The sequence below is a fragment of the Tasmannia lanceolata genome, unplaced genomic scaffold, assembly GCF_043159265.1.
Source record: "Tasmannia lanceolata isolate RefF3 unplaced genomic scaffold, GAP_Taslan_0.1 ptg000029l, whole genome shotgun sequence".
NCBI classification, from domain to species: Eukaryota; Viridiplantae; Streptophyta; class Magnoliopsida; order Canellales; family Winteraceae; genus Tasmannia; species Tasmannia lanceolata.
The window spans coordinates 9,032,348-9,052,375 of record NW_027518706.1 but is presented as its reverse complement, the minus strand read 5'-3'; the positions used below and the strand labels follow the sequence as shown (position 1 = coordinate 9,052,375).

The window sequence follows — 20,028 nt, the reverse complement described above, 5'->3', positions numbered from 1 at the left end:
TTCCCTAGTGGTTCCGGGGTAGAAAATGTGGTTCCCTAGTAGTTCTGGGGTAGAAAATGTGGTTCCCTAGTGGTTCCGGGGTGAATGTGGTTCCCTAGTGGTTCCAGTGTATTAAAATGTGGCTCCCTAGTGGTTCCGGCGTATAAAATGTGGTTCCCTAGTGGTTCCATGGTATAAAATGTGGTTCCCTAGTGGTTCCGAGGTATAAAATGTGGTTTCCTAGTGGTTCCGGGGTATAAAATGTGGTTCCCTAGTGGTTCCGGGGTAGAAAATGTGGTTCCCTAGTGGTTCTGAGGTATAAAATGTGGTTCCTTAATGGTTCCATGTTATAAGATGTTGTTTCCTAGTGGTTCCGGGGTATAAAATATGGTTCCCTAGTGGTTCCGTGGTATAAGATGTTGCTCCCTAGTGGTTCCGGGGTATAATATGTGGTTCCCTGTTGGTTCCGGGGTAGAAAATGTGGTTCCTTAATGGTTTCGTGGTATAAGATGTGGTTCCGTGGTATAAAATGTAGTTCCTTGGTGGTTCCGGGGTAGAAAGTGTGGTTCCCTGGTGGTTCCAGGGTAGAAAATGTGGTTCCCTAGTGGTTCCGGAGTATAAGATGTGGTTCGCTCGTGGTTCCGAAGTATAAAATGTGGTTCCTTAGTGATTCAGGGGTATAAAATGTGGTTCCCTAGTGATTCCGGGGTATAAAATGTAGTTCCCTAGTGGTTCCGAGGTAGAAAATGTGGTTTCCTAGTGGCTCCGGGGTATAAAATGTGACTCCCTAGTGGTTCCGGGGTATAAAACGTGGTTCCGTAGTGGTTCCGTGGTATACAATGTGGTTCTCTATTGGCTCCGGGGTATAAAATGTGGTTCCTTAGTGGTTCCGAGGTATAAAATGTGGTTCCCTAGTAATATAAATGGCAACCTTCAAAAACCTTGGATAGAGTTCCCACGTGTTTTAAGCCTTGAGGAAGAGAAAGTTGTTAGTTAATGGCAAGCATAAAAAACTTTGCACGGAGTTTCCCACTTTTTTGAAGCCTTGGAAGATGAAGGTAGTAGGTTAATGGCAACCTTCAAGAACCTTCCATGCTATGATGTTTTCCAAGTTTCATAAGCCTTGAGGGAGGAAGAAGAGGGGCGGGGCGTAGGTAGTGCACAGGGATAAGTGCAAGAAAGTGGAGGGAAAAAAGAGGTAGAGGGGTATTTTAGTCCAAATCCATCGTCCACCGTAACTGACAGCCCCTGAATTAGAAAAAAAACAAACGTACCCTTTTTGTGACAATATCACCTAAACTTTGCATTTTTTTAACAATTTTCCCAACAAAAAACGAGCCAAGAAAACCAAACCAATCCACCAATCGCTTCTAAACGTACCTCCATAATCTCCTAACCGTCCGATACAGATCCTACGGCTGTAACCCTCTCTCTTTGTGCTTATCGTCGACGCATTCATCTTGGCAGTTTTTTTTTTCTCTCCTCTCAACACCACTGCTTCAAAATCCCAACCCTTTCGCGATCTCCTCTTTCATTTCCATCAAAATCTCACCGTTAAATCTCTCTCTCCGATGCATTTTCCACCGTCCGATCGTTTAAATGTTCGGTTTTCAGTTGAAGAAAACCCTCGATTTGAATCTCTTCTTTCGGATCTCCATTTCGAGTAGAACGATCGGAAAATTTTCTCATTTTTGCTTCGAATTCTTATAATCTGTGACTCTGAAAGGTAAATATCGAATAAGCGATTAGTTTTTTTCGGTTCTTTTTGTTATTATATGATGTTAGGAAGGATTTTTTTGATTATTCCATTAGTTAGACTAGGAAAATGGTGTAAAGGTGAGTTTTTTAGACTCTAATTGTGTCCCTGATTTGATTTATTTTACCAAATTCGAGATTTCTAGACTCTAATTATGTCGCCGATTTGATTTCTCTTACTAAATTCGAGTTTTTTAGATTCTAATTGTGTCGCCGATTTGATTTCTCTTGCCAAATTCTGTCTTTTTCTATTTTTTTTAATTGGATTACATTTATTCTGTTTTGTGCAGATTAGGGTTTTGACGATAGTCTGTGCAGATTAGGATTTTGATTATTAGGAAAATGGCGTGAAGTTGAGATTTTCAGACTCTGATTGTGTCGTCGATTTGATTTCTCTTGAAATTCGAGTTTTTTAGACTCTAATTGTGTTTCCGATAAATTCAAGTGTTTTAGAGACTAATTCTGTCACCTATTTAATTTCTTTTACGAAATTAGAGATTTTTAGACTCTAATTGTGTTGCCAATTTGATTTATCTTACCAAATTCGAGATTTTTAGACTGCCGGTTTGATTTCTATTACCAAATTATGTCTTCTTTCTATTTTCTATTTTGTTTTGTGCAAATTAGGGTTTTGACGATAGTTTCTGCAGATGAGGGTTTTGACGACTACGAAATTGGCGTAAATTTGAGATTTTTAGACTCTGATTGTGTTGCCGATTTGATTTCTCTTACCAAATTCTGTATTTTTTTAATTATTATTATTTATTTTTGTTTGTGGAAATTAGGGTTTTGACGATGGTAACAGAGAATCCATTGAAGATAATGTCAGACCTAGGTGCTCGTCGGCCAGTTGTGAGGGAGAGATTGAGAGAATCGAATGGGGATTTAGAAGATACGATTGGGAAACAACTAGAGTTGATTTTGGGAGAGCAATGTAGTAAAGAGGTTTTTGATAGGGAAAGGGAAGTAAATATTTACAGAAGCGGCAGTGCTCCGCCAACTGTAGAAGGATCACTAACTGCCGTTGGCAGTCTGTTTGGGAATTCTAGGGCTGAATACCAAGGGATCAATCGAAACAATGCAGGTCGTGGGGTCCTTTCGGAAGAAGAACTACGATTGGATACGGGTTATATGTCGTATTACTATTCTCCTGAGAATTTGAATCCTAGGTTTCCTCCCCCTGTGATGAATAAAGAGGATTGGCGTGTTGCGCGTAGGTTTCAGGGGGGGACGTCATCTTTTGGTGGGATTGGGGATAGGAGGAAGAAGGATTTGGTTGATAGTGGGGAAAGTAGATCATTGTTCTCATTGCAGCCGGGTCTGGCAATGCAGAAGGGGGAAGGGGATTTGATCGAGCCGAGGAAAGTAACGCAGAGGAATCTCACCCGACAACCTTCAGCAGAATGGCTTGAGAGGAGTACAGATGGTTTGATTGGATTGGCAGGTGTTGGGTTGGGTGCAAGGACAAAGAGCCTTGTTGACATTTTCCAGGTATCACAAAATTCTTCTTTTTTGTCCCTTTTCAGCTTTTTTTGCCCTTTTTCTTTCTTCATTTGAGTTATACATTTTGGATGTTTGGATGTTTTTACTCCATCAGGCTCTTAGATTATCGTTGAATTCTTTATTTTAAGCCTCAGAACACTTTTCTTTTATGTACGCTATGGATGAATGAATGAAAATTAACTTTCTTACAAATCATAGATGTGAAGTCTATTTTTTTTCAAGATTCCCCTTATTGTGATGCCTTGGGTTCCCATGGTGCGATGCCTCGGGATTACTAATGGGATTCTTGCACAACCTTCTTCATGGTGCAAAGTATTGAAAACTTTGGTGTGATGCCTAGGCAAGATTTGAAGTGATTTCAAGTTTGATCTTTCTCTTTAATTTCTTGCTTTAATCTTTTTTATTGCAGTTCTTGATCTCTATAAATTATTCTTTGATCCCTGATCCTTTTAGTCTCACGAAAAACTCTTTCCTGCACCTTGCCGGTATATGTCGCACATTTATGGCATACTTTTGTACACTTCTAAACCTACCCTAAATATTGTAGAAATAATTTTCCAATCTAATCAAACATTTTACGATCGAAAATCCTAATTCTCAATTTGGTATCAGAGCAAAGTATTCGTTCTTCGATCGTCTTGCATTCGGTATGGTATCAGTGCTAGATGGTCCTACGTCAGTTTGGTATCAGAGCGAAGTATTGGTCCTTTCCATAGTTGGTACTACATCAATTTGGTATTAGAGGTAGATTCTCACCATAGCAACCCATAGTGATAGGACTTATTAGTTAAGGAACCCCTGTCCAGATGTGATAGATTTATTCTTAAATTTAGCCGACAAGGTGGATAGTAAGAAACAAAAATTAGCATGAACTGAATTAATGAATCACAAGAGATATGCCACAACTGTGGAAGTGCCTAGATTTTTATGGAAGTGATGATGGGAAAGGGTTCTTTAATACTTTGTGAAGCACAACATGAACAATGACCAAATGATCTGAGTTGCCAAGATGACTTTGGTAAAGCGTGATAGAGAATGAACGACATGAGAGCTAAAACAACACCTAATTCGTTGGAATGACATGCAGGGCCAGTTGTTTGAAAGATTTGTGCCGAAGACTCTTCAGTGGTACAAAAGGCTACAATCCGAAAGGAATCCAGAGGAGAAGGCCAAGAAAGCCATGACGCATATAGTGAGGCAATCTGCTTGTTTGAGTATCTAGAAAACTTGGTGAATGTACCAAGCCAAGCAAGCATATTAAAGACACGTTAATTCTGTCATTCAAATATAGACTTGTGTGTTAGAATTGATTGCACGAATTATGCTCGACGTAAAGCAAAAATCGTGAGTATCCATCATCATTCAAAGTTGGTTCTACTATTATTTAGCTTGCACACATTATTCAAGATTAAGAAAGGTGACTATCCTTATTCAACAAACATGGAAAGTGAAAATTGTTCGACAAAGTCAGTAGGAGCTTCAGATAAATACTAAAGGACATTGATGATGTTGTGGGCCTAAATATGACACTGTTTATTCCACCTGTGGTCGGGAGCCTAAAAATCTATATTGAAAATGAATGCGAGATTATGAAAACCTCCTTGCATGCTGCCAATACAAATAATTCGGAGAACAAAACCTTTAGCGGGGAATAGGTGCATTGCTTGCTAGACAGGTAATAAATGAAATAATAAAAAGTCCAAAGAAGATTGGAGCAAGCGTTAAAGAAAGATGAATCGGGTGGAACATTGGCGATGCCCGCAATGTCACTACCATAATTTTGGATGGAGGAATAGATGCAGAAGGTGTTAGCAAACTAGATCGAATCTGACCCCCTCACCAAGTATATTTTGGGGAGGAGGGGGGAGACCCGCAGAGAATCTCTGGCATGACCCAGGTAATAGACAACAAATCCGGTTTTGCTCTCCCTGTCAATATCTTAATTATAGATGGCGGGGGAAATGTCGCTGGTGTCATCGGGCCAGCATTCCCCTAAAGTGGGTTCCTTGTACTAGCTCATCTTCTAGGGAAGTTCTCGATGGTGGTGAGGAGATGACTCTTGGCCTGATTCAGGTCAAATCCTCCGTCATAACAATTCAGGGTTTCCATCTTTATCCATCACGGGTAGGGAAGTGGAGAAACGTATGGGCCCCCTTAGAGCTTGCCTGATAGGGAGAACGAAGAATCCTAATGAGACCTTGCAGGAGCTCTGAAGTTGCGCACAAGCGTCATGGGAAATCCCATCTTTACATTGCCCCTCTATTTTGGCAACGACTGAAGTTCTCTTTATGTTTGAATATGAGTCTCAAGCACTAAAGATTCTTAGCGGCCTTGGACAATCATTTTTCTCCCTCTCACCATGGAAAAAGGAATGCATTCGGGGAGAGGAGGTATTTTGGGTTCGCTTTTTTGGCATCCCACTGCACGCCTGGGCTGTCTCAACGGTGGAGGCACTAGGGGGGGCTCTTTGGTAAGGTTGTAAAAACCAAGATGGAAGGTAACCATCAGAACTGCATGAGTTATGTCTCGGCCAAAATTGTAGCTCCCCACTGGCACTTTCTTACTTCCTGTGTTAAGCTCAAAATTTCTGACCAGACCTATACTGTTGGGGTTGAGCTTTCGAAGGAAATCCTTGCTCCAGATATTCCTGGATTGGGTTCTTGTTCACCGGAGGAACTACCTCCGGCGAGTAAGGGGTTTTTGCCTGGCGAGCCGTCAAACCCCTTAGGGAATTCAAATTTCAAATCTACCCAACCAAATCTTCAGGTCGGTGCGCCCAAGAAAGCCCATTTGGCTCGACCCGAAAATTCGTCGGTAAGTCCTGAGATACCTAAACCTAGAAACCCTACCCCTAGGCTGAAAATTGATTGCTTGGACACGAATACCAAGCCAGCTGGCCTGCTCCTAAGAGTCAGAAAAAGTTTTGACTATCGAGCCACTGGCGGTGTCTATGATGGTTCAAAGCCTATGGCCAAGGGGCCAAGATATCAAGGAAGTATCTTTATGAAAATACTGGAGAATACCGTGGCTTCGAAATCAGGATCAAGGAAGATAAACAATAGATTGTTCAAGCTCCTAAAATCTTTTTCTAAATCTGGTAGGTTAGGTCCCATCTCCAACTAATTTTTGTAGTTTAAGGCCTTGAATGGATTCCCCTAGTCTCGGATCTATACCCTGGAGCCGGATACGGGGGTGAGTCTAGGGTTGGATTACTGCTAAATTTCTTTCTTAGTTAGTTTTGGGTCAAAGGTGGGGTGGGCAGGGGAATATGTAAGCGACCGTTAGATCTCTAATCTATGCAACTGCTTTCAACTCTCACCTCGGGAAGGTGAGTAGGGTCCCTCAGATGGGATGGCTCGCTCAAAGAAATAATTAGTATCTGCAAAAGACTTCGGGACACCTGGATTCAGGATATGGATCTTATGGCGGTGACATAATTTATAACATTAACTGAGTAGAATTTGCAAGGTTTTATGGGCATCCTTCATATCCAAGGAAAGATGGAAGACCAATATCTCTTGCACCAGGAATCATCTTCATGTCCAGGGGGCTTCAGGAGGAAGTTGCTCATGGATATTATGCTGCTGGAAAAAATCCTTCACAAGATGAGAAGAATGACTTATGATGAAAGGATAGCCTCCACCAACGCCCCCCCCCCCCCCCCACCCCCATTTCATTCAATCTCTGGAGATTTTCCAGAAGATAGGAGCCATCGGAGGATATTATGGGACCTTTCGAGGGAGGTGGCTATTTCTTATCTGGAGAAAGAAATTGAGACTCGTTCAAGCCTTGGCTTTTTGGAAAGAAATCCAGAAGCGGTTGTCGTGGGTTTGCCTACTCCCCACCTCCAAAGCCTTCTAGACGAGCTTGACAAATGCTCGATCTCGGCGGGGTTGGGATGGCCTTGAGTCTTGGATGAATTCCTGAAATTTTGATGGTTGTTGGTGGAGGAAGATGCTGGATGAAGGGTGAAAAGACTGTAAGATAGGGTGCTTGCCTCCATATGGTCGGGGTAAGCTTCTTTTGGTAAGGACTGTAAGCAATGCATTCAATATGTTTTATTTAGCCTTTCTGGCTCAGGGTATGCCTTGGCCAGTTTTATTTGATGCTATGTATTGCCAGGTGGGACTCCTGGTCCCCATTGTAATCTTCTATAGTATCAATTAATATATGTCATCTTTAAAATAAATAAAAATGAATGCGAGATTCAGATTGGACTCATTAGTGTCTGACATACTACAGTGGAAATATTTAGTCTGGTGGTTAGGTAACCCCTCACTAGAAGGTATTAGGACTATGATAGAGGAAGCTACTGCGAGAGAATATCATGCTTTATTTCTACTGCGATGGCCAGAGCACAATGAGCACGTCAAGGGCACACTGTTTTGCAAATTGTAAGAGAACCAGAGCCGATAAACTCCTATCTGTTATGTTAATCATTATAATTGATGGGATCAAATCGTTTGAACAGGGGGATTTTTGATGGGGACTATCCTAGAGTCCATATTCTAATTTTATTTGTTATTCGGGTGTGTTTTAAGTCCCTTAAGTTATATGAGGGGTACAGAGGTCTTTTCCTACCAATGTTACTTGGTTTCTCTGAGGTATGAATGCTTTAAATAGGCCCCACAAATGAATTACAAAAATTTTAAGTGGGAGAGGTTTTTTTTTAACTCATTAGAGAGTATTTTAGTCTAGAAGTGTTAGGTTTTTGTTTAGGTCAGTTGGTATATCCTTTGATGACCATGGCTGTTCTATGTTTTTTGGATTTTTCTAATCTTATGTAGCCTTTTGTTGTTGTTGCTGCTGCTGCTGCTGCTTTGCCTCTACATCTTGGTTGTGGTTTTTTTTCTTTGCTTTTTAAAAGTTTTGCTCCATCATTAAATAAAAAGTAATAAACCACGCTACTTGATGTTGACATACCAACTTGATGTTCAATCTGACTTTGTCCAAGTATTGCTGTTGGATTGTCCAAACCTGCGAGGTCAATTGGCTGCGTCTTTTCTTTACATGTTTATCAGTTCATTCTTTTATCTTTATTACTTTGTTGTTTTGCTCCTATTTAGCTCCTCACCTGACCGCCTAATTCATTTCTTAAGTGCAAAAATTGCTGCCCAATGGCTTAAACTGCTGATTTTTCCAGTTTGCATTCACGTAACTCTCAGTTTTATGTTTATGTACCTTTCTCTTCAGATACTTATATACCTGAATCCTGCATCATTTACCATTCTGTTTTCTGTTGGGTAATTTTGTAATCTTAGTATATACTATATGCTCAGCAGTTTTGTTCGCCTGTATGCTGTTCATTAGTCTACATCTCATCGAAATATGTGGATCTTTACTAATTTCTTTCTTCCATGCTGATATGAAGCTAGTTTTTTTAAAAAAAAATGGTGCTCATATGAGGTTATTTTTCAGGAAGAAATTGGCCGATCTACTTCCATATCTGGACATCTTTCACGCCCACTAAGTCGTAATGCTTTTGATGATGTTGCGGATCCGATGGGTGTATCGGATGCCCAACTGGCACAGCTACATAATGACCTGGAAGCAGTAGATATCTTGAGTTCTGGAGAAACTGTCCCTGGTTTGGTTAGACTTCAGAGCCATGGTTCATCAATTTCTCATTCCTTTGCCTCTACTCTGGGTCCATCTTTGTCTAGAAGTACAACTCCTGATGGTCAACTGGTTGGGAGGCCACAGGGTCCCTGCCTCCCCCCCGTTGGGGGGAGGGTCAGTGTCCCTGATAAAAAAAGTATTGTGGGTTCAAATGCTTTCAATGACATATCTTCTAGTATGGCTGATTGTACTGAAATTTCTGCTACTTTATCAGGATTAAGCATTTCGAAAAATAGACTGTTAGATGAAGAAAGTCACTTACAGTCCCAGCTGCAACAGGAATTTTCTGATAAGCCTAATTACCTGTTTGATATGCCAAATGGCCATAGCCAAAGTTTGCACCAGCAACTCATAGACAAGTCCGAAGCTCAACCATTGGCCAGTCCTACCCCACTCCTTCCTTACACTAAATTTTCTACAAATAATGGAATTATCACAGACCTCAATTTTTTGAAGATAACCTCTGATGGGCAAGGAAACTTGCCAAAACGTTCATCTTCTTCTGCTAATCTGTACCTGAAAGTACCTGCCACAGGTTCTGCCAGTTTAGAAGGATCTAGTGTTCATTATCAGAATATAGATGTGCCAAATTTGGATATTACTGGCCATGACTTGAGTGGATATGCTGTCAATCAGAGGCTGCCATCTATGATGGATGGTCACCTTGATGCAGGTGGTTTGTCTTTTAATTTGTTTAGCAGCGTCCCTTGTCACAATCAAGGATTTAAATTTCGGTTTTGGTTTCAGACATAGCTAATTAAGGCCGAAATTTTGGAAAAAAACTAAAAAAATACATTTTCCTGAAATGTCGGCCAAAATTACCGAAATTTGGGACCCTGGTCGAAATTTCGGATTTTGGTGATTTTGGTTTTGGTCCAAACCGAAATCCGAAATTTCGGTATTTCGGCCGAAATTTAAAACTGTGGTCACAACTAATTGTTTCGACTGTTTGTCATTGATAGCTTCTTGGTTCTCAGGTGTGACTTTAACGAATAGCAGAGAGGGACAAAGTCTGAATAGAGGTGGGAACCTAGTGGGTTCTGGTCTTCAGGTCCCCGTCATGGATCCGTTATATGTACAATATTTGCAAAGAAATTCTGATTATGCAGCACAGACTTCTGCAAACCTGAGTGATCCTTCTTTGGGAAGGAATTATGGAGGTACTTCACATATGGATTTGCTTGGGTTTCAGAAAGCATACCTTGGGGCATTGCTTGCACAACAGAAATCACAGTATGGCATGCCATTTTTAGGTAAATCTAGTGGTTTGAATCATGGGTACTATGGTAATCCTGGTTTTGGTCCTGGCATGCCATACCCAGGAAACCCATTAACAAGTTCTGCTATTCCTTCTGTTGGAGGTGTAAGCCCAATTAGACAGAATGAGCGAATCCAGCGTTTCCCTTCTATGATGAGAAATTCAGCAGGAGGAAATATGGGATCTTGGCACTCAGAAAATGGTGCAAATATGGAAGAAAGTTTTGGATCATCCATACTGGAAGAATTTAAGAATAACAAGGCCAGGTGTTTTGAACTATCTGAAATTGTCGATCATGTAGTTGAATTCAGGTATATTTATTGAAGCCTCCTTAAATACCTGCTTCATCTACTCTTGCAGTTATGTAGAGGAGGACTGAGTTTTTTTTTTTTTTTTTTGAATATCTAGTGCCGATCAGTATGGCAGTCGCTTTATTCAACAGAAACTGGAAACTGCCTCAGAGGAAGAGAAAAACAAGATTTTCCCTGAGATCATTCCTCACGTCCGTGCTTTGATGACTGACGTCTTTGGCAATTATGTTATACAGAAAGTATGTGTTTTTTTCATTCACAACTGAACTTATTCAGGATGATGATATCCGAACATTCTGAACTTATCATGGATATATTAACTCGAATTGGCAGTTTTTTGAGCATGGTACAGAAATTCAGAGAAAGGAGTTGGCCAATCAGCTTTCAGGTCATGTTTTATCTCTCAGTCTTCAAATGTATGGTTGCAGAGTGATTCAAAAGGTACTTTCATAAGTTTTTTTTTATCAATTATTTTCTTTATTTTTTTAATTGTTCCCCAGGATATGCCATATTGAGGTTCTGCTTTTTGTCTGTTTTTTTTAATATTCTAGAGACGAATGGCAATACTATTTGTCCATATCATCTAATCAGATTTGTGCTATAAACTTTGTCTTTTCTGATCAAAACTTTTATGTCAAAATCAATATGTGCCACCTCTGCAGTCAGCCTTCATTATATATGGTATTTGTTAATGTTTGCTTGTTTCAAATTTGAGTGCTCTTAATTTCTTCCCGCTGGCTAGTATGTTAATAAAACATGACTTATTAGGTGTCTTCTGGTTAAATGATTCAAATCTGGTACTATTTTGTGAGTATCATCTTTCTCACTTTTACTTCACATGTTAGAGAACTAATGACTCGTTGAGGGATGTGCTAAGTCTCCATGCCGTAGTCTTTTCTACTTTCTAGTCCTTCATTGGTCTTGTATCTGAATGAATAAGAGGATTGGCGAAGTAGTGTCAGAAATATAGATGATTTTATTTTTATATTTTTAAATGATAGGTGATTTTTTTTATCTACAAATGATAGGTGATTTATTTATTTATTTATACTTGTGTTAAGATGAAGAAGAATCACCATGATCTTTTACATGTAAGAGGAGTATCAGAAGAAATAATGAGAGAAGAGTAGATGAAAAGAGAAAGAGGAAATTCATGGGGGTTAGCTCCCAACCCCACCCAAGTACTTATTTACAATATGTTTCTTAAATATAACTACAAATCGTTCCATTTGGGCCATCCTATGAAGGATCCTATCAAAACTACATAAGTTCTTTAATACGCCTCAAACCGGTGAATAAATGTCATCCATGCCAAACTTGGAACAAATATTTTTGACTTTGGCTGCTGGAAAGAGCTTTCATTAATGTATCTGCTAATTGTTCTTTGGACCTCACACAAGAAGTAGATATCGGTTTATTGATGACCATTTCATGTAGAAAATGTCACACTACCTCAATGTTTTTAGTCCTCTCATGAAATCAGATTGATGGCCATGTAAGTAGATCTTGATTGTCACAATATATTTTTATTGGATGAGGAATCTTAAATCCTAGTTCTTCCGTAAGAGTTTTTAACAATATCAATTAAACAGACTATGTGAGCCATTGCACAATCCTCTGCTTCCGCATTTGACTATGCAACTACATTTTGCCTCTTTCTGTGCCAAGTAAGCATGATTTTAAATTTCCACCAAAACTGACATGAAGCGACCGAAATGTTTCTGTTTCCCTCACCGATGTTGAAATGCACACCGAAACCAAAATCATGGGCTTATTAGTGTATCAATACATGCTATTTATTTTTATATGAATTGCATGCTAAATGTAATATATTTATTATGTATACATATTTATATCAATTATATGTGAAAAGTGCTATATACTGAATTTTCAGACATGCACGACATCGCATGTCACTATGTGTTCAATTTTGTTAAATCATTATTTATGGTTGTCTTGCTTGTGTGGTGGTTTCTGAGTATGTATTTGTACTTATTGTAGCATTTCCTAAAGTTTCATTTTAAAAATTCTATCATTTTGCATATGTTTCTGTTGAGGAAAAGAGATAGAAGAGAATGGATGAGTTTTAAACTAGCTCTCCTCACATGTGTGTGTGTGGGTGCGTGAGTGGGTGCACGCGCGTGTGTGTGTGTCTGAGAGAGAGAGAGAGAGAGAGAGAGAGAGAGAGAGAGAGAGAGAGAGAGAGAGAGAGAGAGAGAGAGAGAGAGAGAGAGAGAGAAGTACAATGACCATAATGACCTTAGGCTCGCCTATACGTATAACACTCCCCCTTAACCCGGAATGTAGATATTATACATTCCTAGCTTTTTACAAATGTCATTGTGCTTAGCTTCGCTTAAGAGCTTGGTAAGCACATCCGCTAACCGATTTACAGATCGAGCGAAGGCAACATGAACTTCGCCCCTCTGTATCCTCTAGCGAATGAAGTGACAATCAACCTCAATTTGCTTAGTCCTCTCATGAAAGATAGGATTGGTAGCAATGTAAATGGCAGCTCTATTATCATAATAAAGTTGGGGTGAAGACGATGAGGGAAATCCAATCTCAGATAGGAGAGAGCGGAGACGGAGAAGCTCTCCACTTGTGTGTGTCATAGCTCAATACTCTGCTTCTGCGCTGGACTTGGAAACTAATGTCCTGCTTTTTACTTCGCCATGATACAAGACTACCCCTGATGCGGATGAAAATCACCAAGAATAGTTCGGTTCGTTGGCATGGAACAATTTTCTTATTTTTTAATTTGTATTTTCGTTATTTTATCTGTAGTAATTTTTTAGGGCATCAAATCTTGTTCTTTTGGCCTAATTTTGGTGTTTTAAGAAAGGTTTTTCAATTACCTATCTAAAGAGCCCAAGATTACGCAATTTGGACTTGATTTGGCTAGGTTATAGGCAATTTTAGGATATGTTAAGTGTCTATTACGGGATTACTATTTTAGGTGAGTTTTATTAAAGTTTTAGGTTTTATTTATGTTATTTTATATGGATGGCTATGATTAGTTGCTTGGGTATTAAGTTAGCTTTTAGGGTTTCTTTTATTATAAATATATGTTATGTAAGCATTGTAATGGACTTTGATTATTGAATGAAATTTGGCTTTGGCTTTTGAGTTCTTTTGAGAACTTTTGGTTGCTTGGATTAGCACCTACAGAAGTATTTTCTAGTTTCGCTCTGAGAAACTGGACTTCGACGGGATCGAAATAAATCACATCCCCTTCAACGGTAATCGAAGTATTATATTCCCTACTGCGGTGTTCGAAGGGCCCCTTTTTCATTTATTTTATCAATCTTGCATCCGCTGCTGCGCCACAAAGAGCATCCAGATTTTAGACTGCATCAGTTGGTATCAGAGCTGACTCCTTCCTTGGGTAGAAGAAAAAGTTTGGTAGCGAAGTTTGCGTTTATTCGTGATGGCTACAGATTATCTTCGTTCACTTCAGAGAAGAGTTGCCGAATGCCAAGATTGGGAGGTAACACCTTAAAATCATTTTATTATTACAGAGCAGGAAATCATAAATTGGGAATCCCCACCAATTTTTGATGAATATTCGGAAGATGGATATTTGATTATTGCTAAAAGTTCAGATCAAGAGTCATTATCTTTCGATGGTGATGAAGCGATTGTCGAATCACTTGAAGCGATGATTGTTGTGCCGCTTGAAATCATGGACGAAGAACCAAGAGAAATTGGATCTGACAATATATTAGGTGAACTAATGGAGATTGAAGAGATAGGTGAATGGAAAAACAATAAATCAATTTTTTCATCAATTTATATTGTCCGTTTCTATTAGATCATACGCTCAAGCTTACCATCGATATTCTTGACGTCAAGCCTATTCAAGATTGTGACATATTATCTATTTTTCTTGAAGATTATGAAGCAATATTTGATCTTTGATTGGTTTAATTGATGAATGTTCTTCGGCACTTTAAAACTCTAGGACGAGTTTTTTTTTAACCAGGGGAGTATGATGCGGATGAAAATCACCAAGAATAGTTCGGTTCGTTGGCGTAGAACAATTTTCTTATTTTTTAATTTGTATTTTCGTTATTTTATTTGTAGTAATTTTTTAGGGCATCAAATCTTGTTCTTTTGGCTAATTTTGGTGTTTTTAAAAAGGTTTTTTGATTACCTATCTAAAGAGCCCAAGATTACGCGATTTGGACTTTATTTGGCTAAGTTATAGGCAATTTTAGGATATGGTAAGTGTCTATTACGGGATTACTATTTTAGGTAAGTTTTAATAAAGTTTTAGGTTTTATTTATGTTATTTTAGATGGACGGCTATGATTAGTTGCTTGGGTATTAAGTTAGCTTTTAGGGTTTCTTTTATTAAAAATATATGTTATGTAAGCATTGTAATGGACTTTGATTATTGAATGAAATTTGCCTTTGGCTTTTGAGTTCTTTTGAGAACTTTTGGTTGCTTGGATTAGCACCTGCAGGAGTATTTTCTAGTTTCGCTTTGAGAAACTCGACTTCGACGGGATCGAAGTAAATCACATCCCCTTCGACGGTGATCAAAGTATTATATTCCCTATGACGGTGTTCGAAGCGCCCATTTTTCATTTATTTTATCAATCTTGCATCCGCTGCTACGCCATGAAGAGCATCCAGATTTTGGACTGCATCAACCCCCAACAAAAAGTACGATAGGCCGTGGTAGATCTCCTATTTGCAGGAGAACCTGCCCAATTTGCATCACAAGAACCTTCCACTTGTGCATGCCCATGTTTCTTGAACATGAGACCTTTCCTTGGGTCCCCCTTAAGATAATGTAGAATCTAAACTACTGCTGCCCAATGAGAAGTGCATGGTGCGCTCATAAACTGACTAACTACTCCAACTGCATACGAAATATCTGGGCGAGTAACAGTGAGGTAGATAAGCTTCCCAACTAGTCGACGATATCTACCAGGGTCATCCATCAAGTCTCCTACTGCCATAAGTTTAGTATTGTGGTCCATAGGAACAATAGCTGGTTTCATACCCATGGAACCTGTCTCAGCCAATAAATCTAGTACATATTTCCTCTGTGAGAGGGATAGACTAGTACCAGAGTATGCTACCTCAATCTCCAGGAAATATCGAAGGCGGTCAAGATCTTTTGTAGCAAATTCTTTTTGTAGGAACGCCTTCAACATCTGTATGCTAGTAGTATCACTCCCTGTAATGATGATATCATCTACATATACAATGAGTAGGATATGTCCTGTATCAGAACGACAACTGAACACAGTGATCCACAACCCACTGTTGCGTGCTAAATCTCATAATCGCATCACTGAATTGTCTAAACCATGCTCTTGGGATTGTTTGAGACCATACAAAGACTAATGAAGTTTACAAACTGACGAGGACATCTCCCCCTAAGCAACATACCTAAGAGGTTGCTCCATATACACCTCCTCAGTTAAGTTAAGTGGCCATGAAGGAAGGAATTCTTGACATCTAGCTGATATAATGACCAGCCTCGGTTGACGACAAGGGAGATAAAAACCCTTACAGATGGAATTTTGGCCACGGGAGAGAAGGTCTCGGTGTAGTCAAGCCCATATGTCTGTGTGTAACCCTTACCAACTAGGCGCACCTTAAGGCGCTCAACAGTCCCATCAAGCAAGTGTTTCATTGCAAAGACCCAATGACAACCAACAGCCTTAGTCCCAGAAGTAGACCTGGCAAACGGGTGGGCCGGGTAAAAAATGACCCGGAATTTTATGGGTCACTTATTGGTGGACCTGGACCCCACTCATACGGGCCGGGTGGACCCGCGGGTCACCTTTTTTAAAAAAAAAAAAACTTTGGTCTTTTCATTCGTCGTTGCAGTAAATGGAAGGATGATAGAGGAATAACAAAAGGGTTTTTTAGTAGTAAAGCAATAAAGAAAGTGATTGATAGCACCTGCAAAACCTGCAAAATGATTGATCCCGCCTGTCTTTTTTTATTCGTTAATACCTGCAAAGATGAGGAAATGGGGCGATCTAGACTTTCCATCTAGTGAGCCACTATCAAAAGGCCAGATGAGTTGACAAGTCCATCTGATTCACCTTTTTCTCCAGTGATCTACAATTGGTGAAGTGTTTGCCACTTGACACATCATCATATGATCCACAGATGGACGATCTAGATCACCATTAGCATGTCGTTTGTCTATTTGTATTTCTACATGTGCAACAACTACCCAGAGAGAGAGATAAAACAGTGACTAAAATATCCTTACTTCATGGTCAAATTTTCAAATCAATGCCATCTTAAAAAACGCTATCCTGAGCTGTTTTGGCTGAAAAAAATCCGCTTTTTTATGGGCACATGTGGGTCCACTTAGCCCGGCCCAGTTTTGACGGGCCGAGTGGACCCGTGGGTCACTTTCAAACGGGTCACTAATTATTGACCTGGACTCGTAATTTACTGGTGGGACGGGTGGACCCGCGGGTCCGGGTCATTTTTTGCCAGGTCTACCCAGAAGGAAGAGGAACCAAATCCCAGGTATGATTAGGTCTTGCGGCCATTTCAGCATCTATAGCAGCATGCCAACCAGGGTGAGCAAGAGCCTCTTGGACAGTCCTGGGCAAAGAAACAGAAGACAAGGAAGAGACAGAGCTGCTAAAGTAGCGGGTGAGATGGTAATAAGAAGCAACAAAAGAAATAGGATGGGCAGTCTGACCTCGTGCGAGAGGCAATAGGAGAATCAATTGGAGTAGCAGAACGATATTCAAGAGGTACCTGAGAGGCAACTATCAGGATCTCTGGCTGGGAGGGAACTTGCTCGAGCACTACATCAATGCACCAAATCAAAATGACATAAAGCACGACTAACAACTCTAGAGGGAAAAGACACATTATAATGCTTGCCGAGTTCATAGGACTCGCAATGAAAAGACTGAATAGTACAAGACACAGAGACGACTGTCGAAGCTTCTGTATAGAAGGGTGGCCCAAACGACAATGCCACAAGTAATAGTCAACATAACTGTGCAAAACGTGACGTGGTGGACCACTGCCTAAGCGGTAAAGTTCGTCAAGCTCACAGCCCGAGCTAATCTTCCTCCCAGTCTAGAGATCCTAAAAAACACAATAAGAGAGAAAGAATGAAACATAGCAATTTAGATGCTTTGTAATTTGACTAACTTAAATTAAATTAAAAGGAGATTCAGAGACACATAAAACAGATGATAACGTAAGACTAGAATGTGGAGAGAGAGTACCAATACCCGAGATAGGGGTGGACGTCCCATCGGCGAGTGACCAAATGGGAAGCAGAAGAAAAAGGGAGAAAAGAACTAAGAGATGAAGAATTACCAGTAAGGTGGTTCGAAGCCCTAGAATCAATGATCAGGAGCGGGAGCCAATAAGTAGGGATTCTGAGGAACTACATGGCTGTGCAAAACTCGCAGTGGCCCGTCGGCTGCTCAAACGAAGACGCTGAAACTCATCGTAATCAGCCTGTGAAATGGTAAAGGAATCAACAACCCGTGCAGTAGTAGAGTCAGATGGAGCAAAATCATCAGGTGGACTAGCATCAGTATGGTGGGCTGAGCGAGACTGGCAAAGCTCGAGATGCAGCTAAAAACAAATATCTATATGATGGCCCCCTCGGTGGCAATGAGTGCAAAAAGAGCCAACTCAACCACCACCACGGCCTCCACAATCTTGTCCTTGACCAAAGGAGGTACCACCACTGCTCGAACGACTACTGCTATCATAGGCCGCTAGAGCCGAGCCATCAACAGAAACCGCCACAGAGGAGTCATTGGACGAGCACTGCTAGACACGCGAATAGACTTCTGTGAACGAGGGAACAGACCCGGACCTAATAATCTGCTAACGAAGGTGGGTGTACTCGGGGCCAGGCTCTTGAGATAATGAACCACACTCATCTGGTTCCTCTGGCGTGCAGCAACAGTAAGATCTGATGTGAGAGGCATAAATACATCAAGCCGCTGGCAGAGGTAGACAAATTGATTGTAGTGGGTGGTAAAAGACATGTCGCCACGGAGAAGATGTGTATCCACTCAGAATATGTGGAACAGATACGATTAATGTTGGCCTCGGAATAAAGAACGGTAGTCTGATCCCAGACCCGCTTGGATGTAGGAGGGGGCATCAATGTGAGAGGCCATACCCTGCCACAGTAGTGTATGGACTAGGGCATCCGTGGTGAGGGGAGGATCTCGCCGAATAATGTGGGCCTTGCCCCGACCAACGAGGTAGGTCTCGACTGCAACCTTCCAAGTAACATAGTTGGTCCCATTTAGTTTAACAAAGGTCATCTTTGAGAATGAACAATCCACAGAGACTGGCGAAGAAGGCACCAAAGGGGAGGGTGTTGCACGTACTCCATGGGTCGTGTCAGTAGATGGATTCTCAATAACAAGATCCATAAAGACAAATGAGATAGAAAGAAGACAGACAACCCTAACCACAACTTGGCTCAAAAAAGGGTAAGATAGAGACAACTAGATGAGAAAAATACACACAACGCGGCTCCGAAAGAAGCATACACCTGGGGTAAATCGAGATTAGGTGCTCATGGGCAAGCAAGACGGAGCCACGAACAAGAGAGAGAAAATAGAGAAGAGCAATCTTGGTCATTAGGGCACAAAAGAGGGAGGGCACAAAGAGAGGGAGAGAAGAAGATATCAAGAAGGAGAGAGAGAGAGAGAGAGAGAGAGAGAGAGAGAGAGAGAGATTTAAAACATTGCAACTATGTTGCCTTAAACAATATTTTGAATTTCCATCGAACCGACACGAAACAACTGACATGTTTCAGTTTCCATCCGCATCAAAACACATACCGAAACCAAAACCTTAAGGGTATTGGTGGTATACTATATTAGTATGGGTCACATAATTATATTTATATGAATTGCATGTGAAATGCTGTGTGTGTAGAATTATCAGACATGTCCAAGTGCAACTACACATGTAACTAGGTGCTTGATGTTGTTAAGCCATTATGGATGGTTGTCTTGCTTATGTTAGTGTTAATAAGTGAACATTTGTGTCTATTCTAGCATTTCCTGAAGTTTCATTATAAAATTCTATCATTTGCATATGTTTCTATACATTTTTATGATTTTACAGGATTTCCACCGAAATTTCCTAGCGAAACTGAAATGTTTCCGTTTCCGTGGTCACCAAAATTTAAAACTATGGGTACAGTAAGCTGTAATTGAGTGCATATCACAAGTCGATACTTGAATTTATTCTAGCACATCCTGAAGTTTTATCTTAAACGGCCATCATTTGCATATACTTCCACAAGTTCCAGTGATTTTACAGGATTTCCACCAAAATGTCCATCCAAAACCGATATATTTCCATTTTCGTCGTTACCGAAATGGATACTGAAACCTGAAACCTTAATTGTAAGTTAAAAAGACATATATTCAAGAAAAATGACCATCTAAGAGTGGAATATGTTTTGGATGTAAATTGTGCAGGATCACCTTGAGATGTAAATTGCGCAGGATTTCCATAAGTTTCTATGATTTTTTAGGATTTCTACCGAAATTCCCATCCATAACTGTTATTTACAACCTTGCAGGTGACAAGGTTTACTTAGATATTTTAAGTTAA

General features: G+C 40.2%; 1 protein-coding gene across 1 annotated transcript in view; it reads left to right on the top strand.

Annotated features, from left to right (window-relative positions):
- Nucleotides 1–1,438: 1,438 nt before the first annotated feature.
- Nucleotides 1,439–20,028, top strand: part of LOC143859322 (pumilio homolog 1-like) — a 31,767-nt gene continuing 13,177 nt past the window's right edge. The window contains exons 1-6 of the mRNA XM_077370047.1: nucleotides 1,439–1,705; nucleotides 2,520–3,225; nucleotides 8,656–9,529; nucleotides 9,834–10,425; nucleotides 10,523–10,664; nucleotides 10,759–10,866. Of these exons, the coding sequence (XP_077226162.1) occupies nucleotides 2,530–3,225; nucleotides 8,656–9,529; nucleotides 9,834–10,425; nucleotides 10,523–10,664; nucleotides 10,759–10,866 (2,412 nt within the window). The 5' untranslated portion in view covers nucleotides 1,439–1,705; nucleotides 2,520–2,529. The remainder of the gene's footprint in view (nucleotides 1,706–2,519; nucleotides 3,226–8,655; nucleotides 9,530–9,833; nucleotides 10,426–10,522; nucleotides 10,665–10,758; nucleotides 10,867–20,028) is intronic.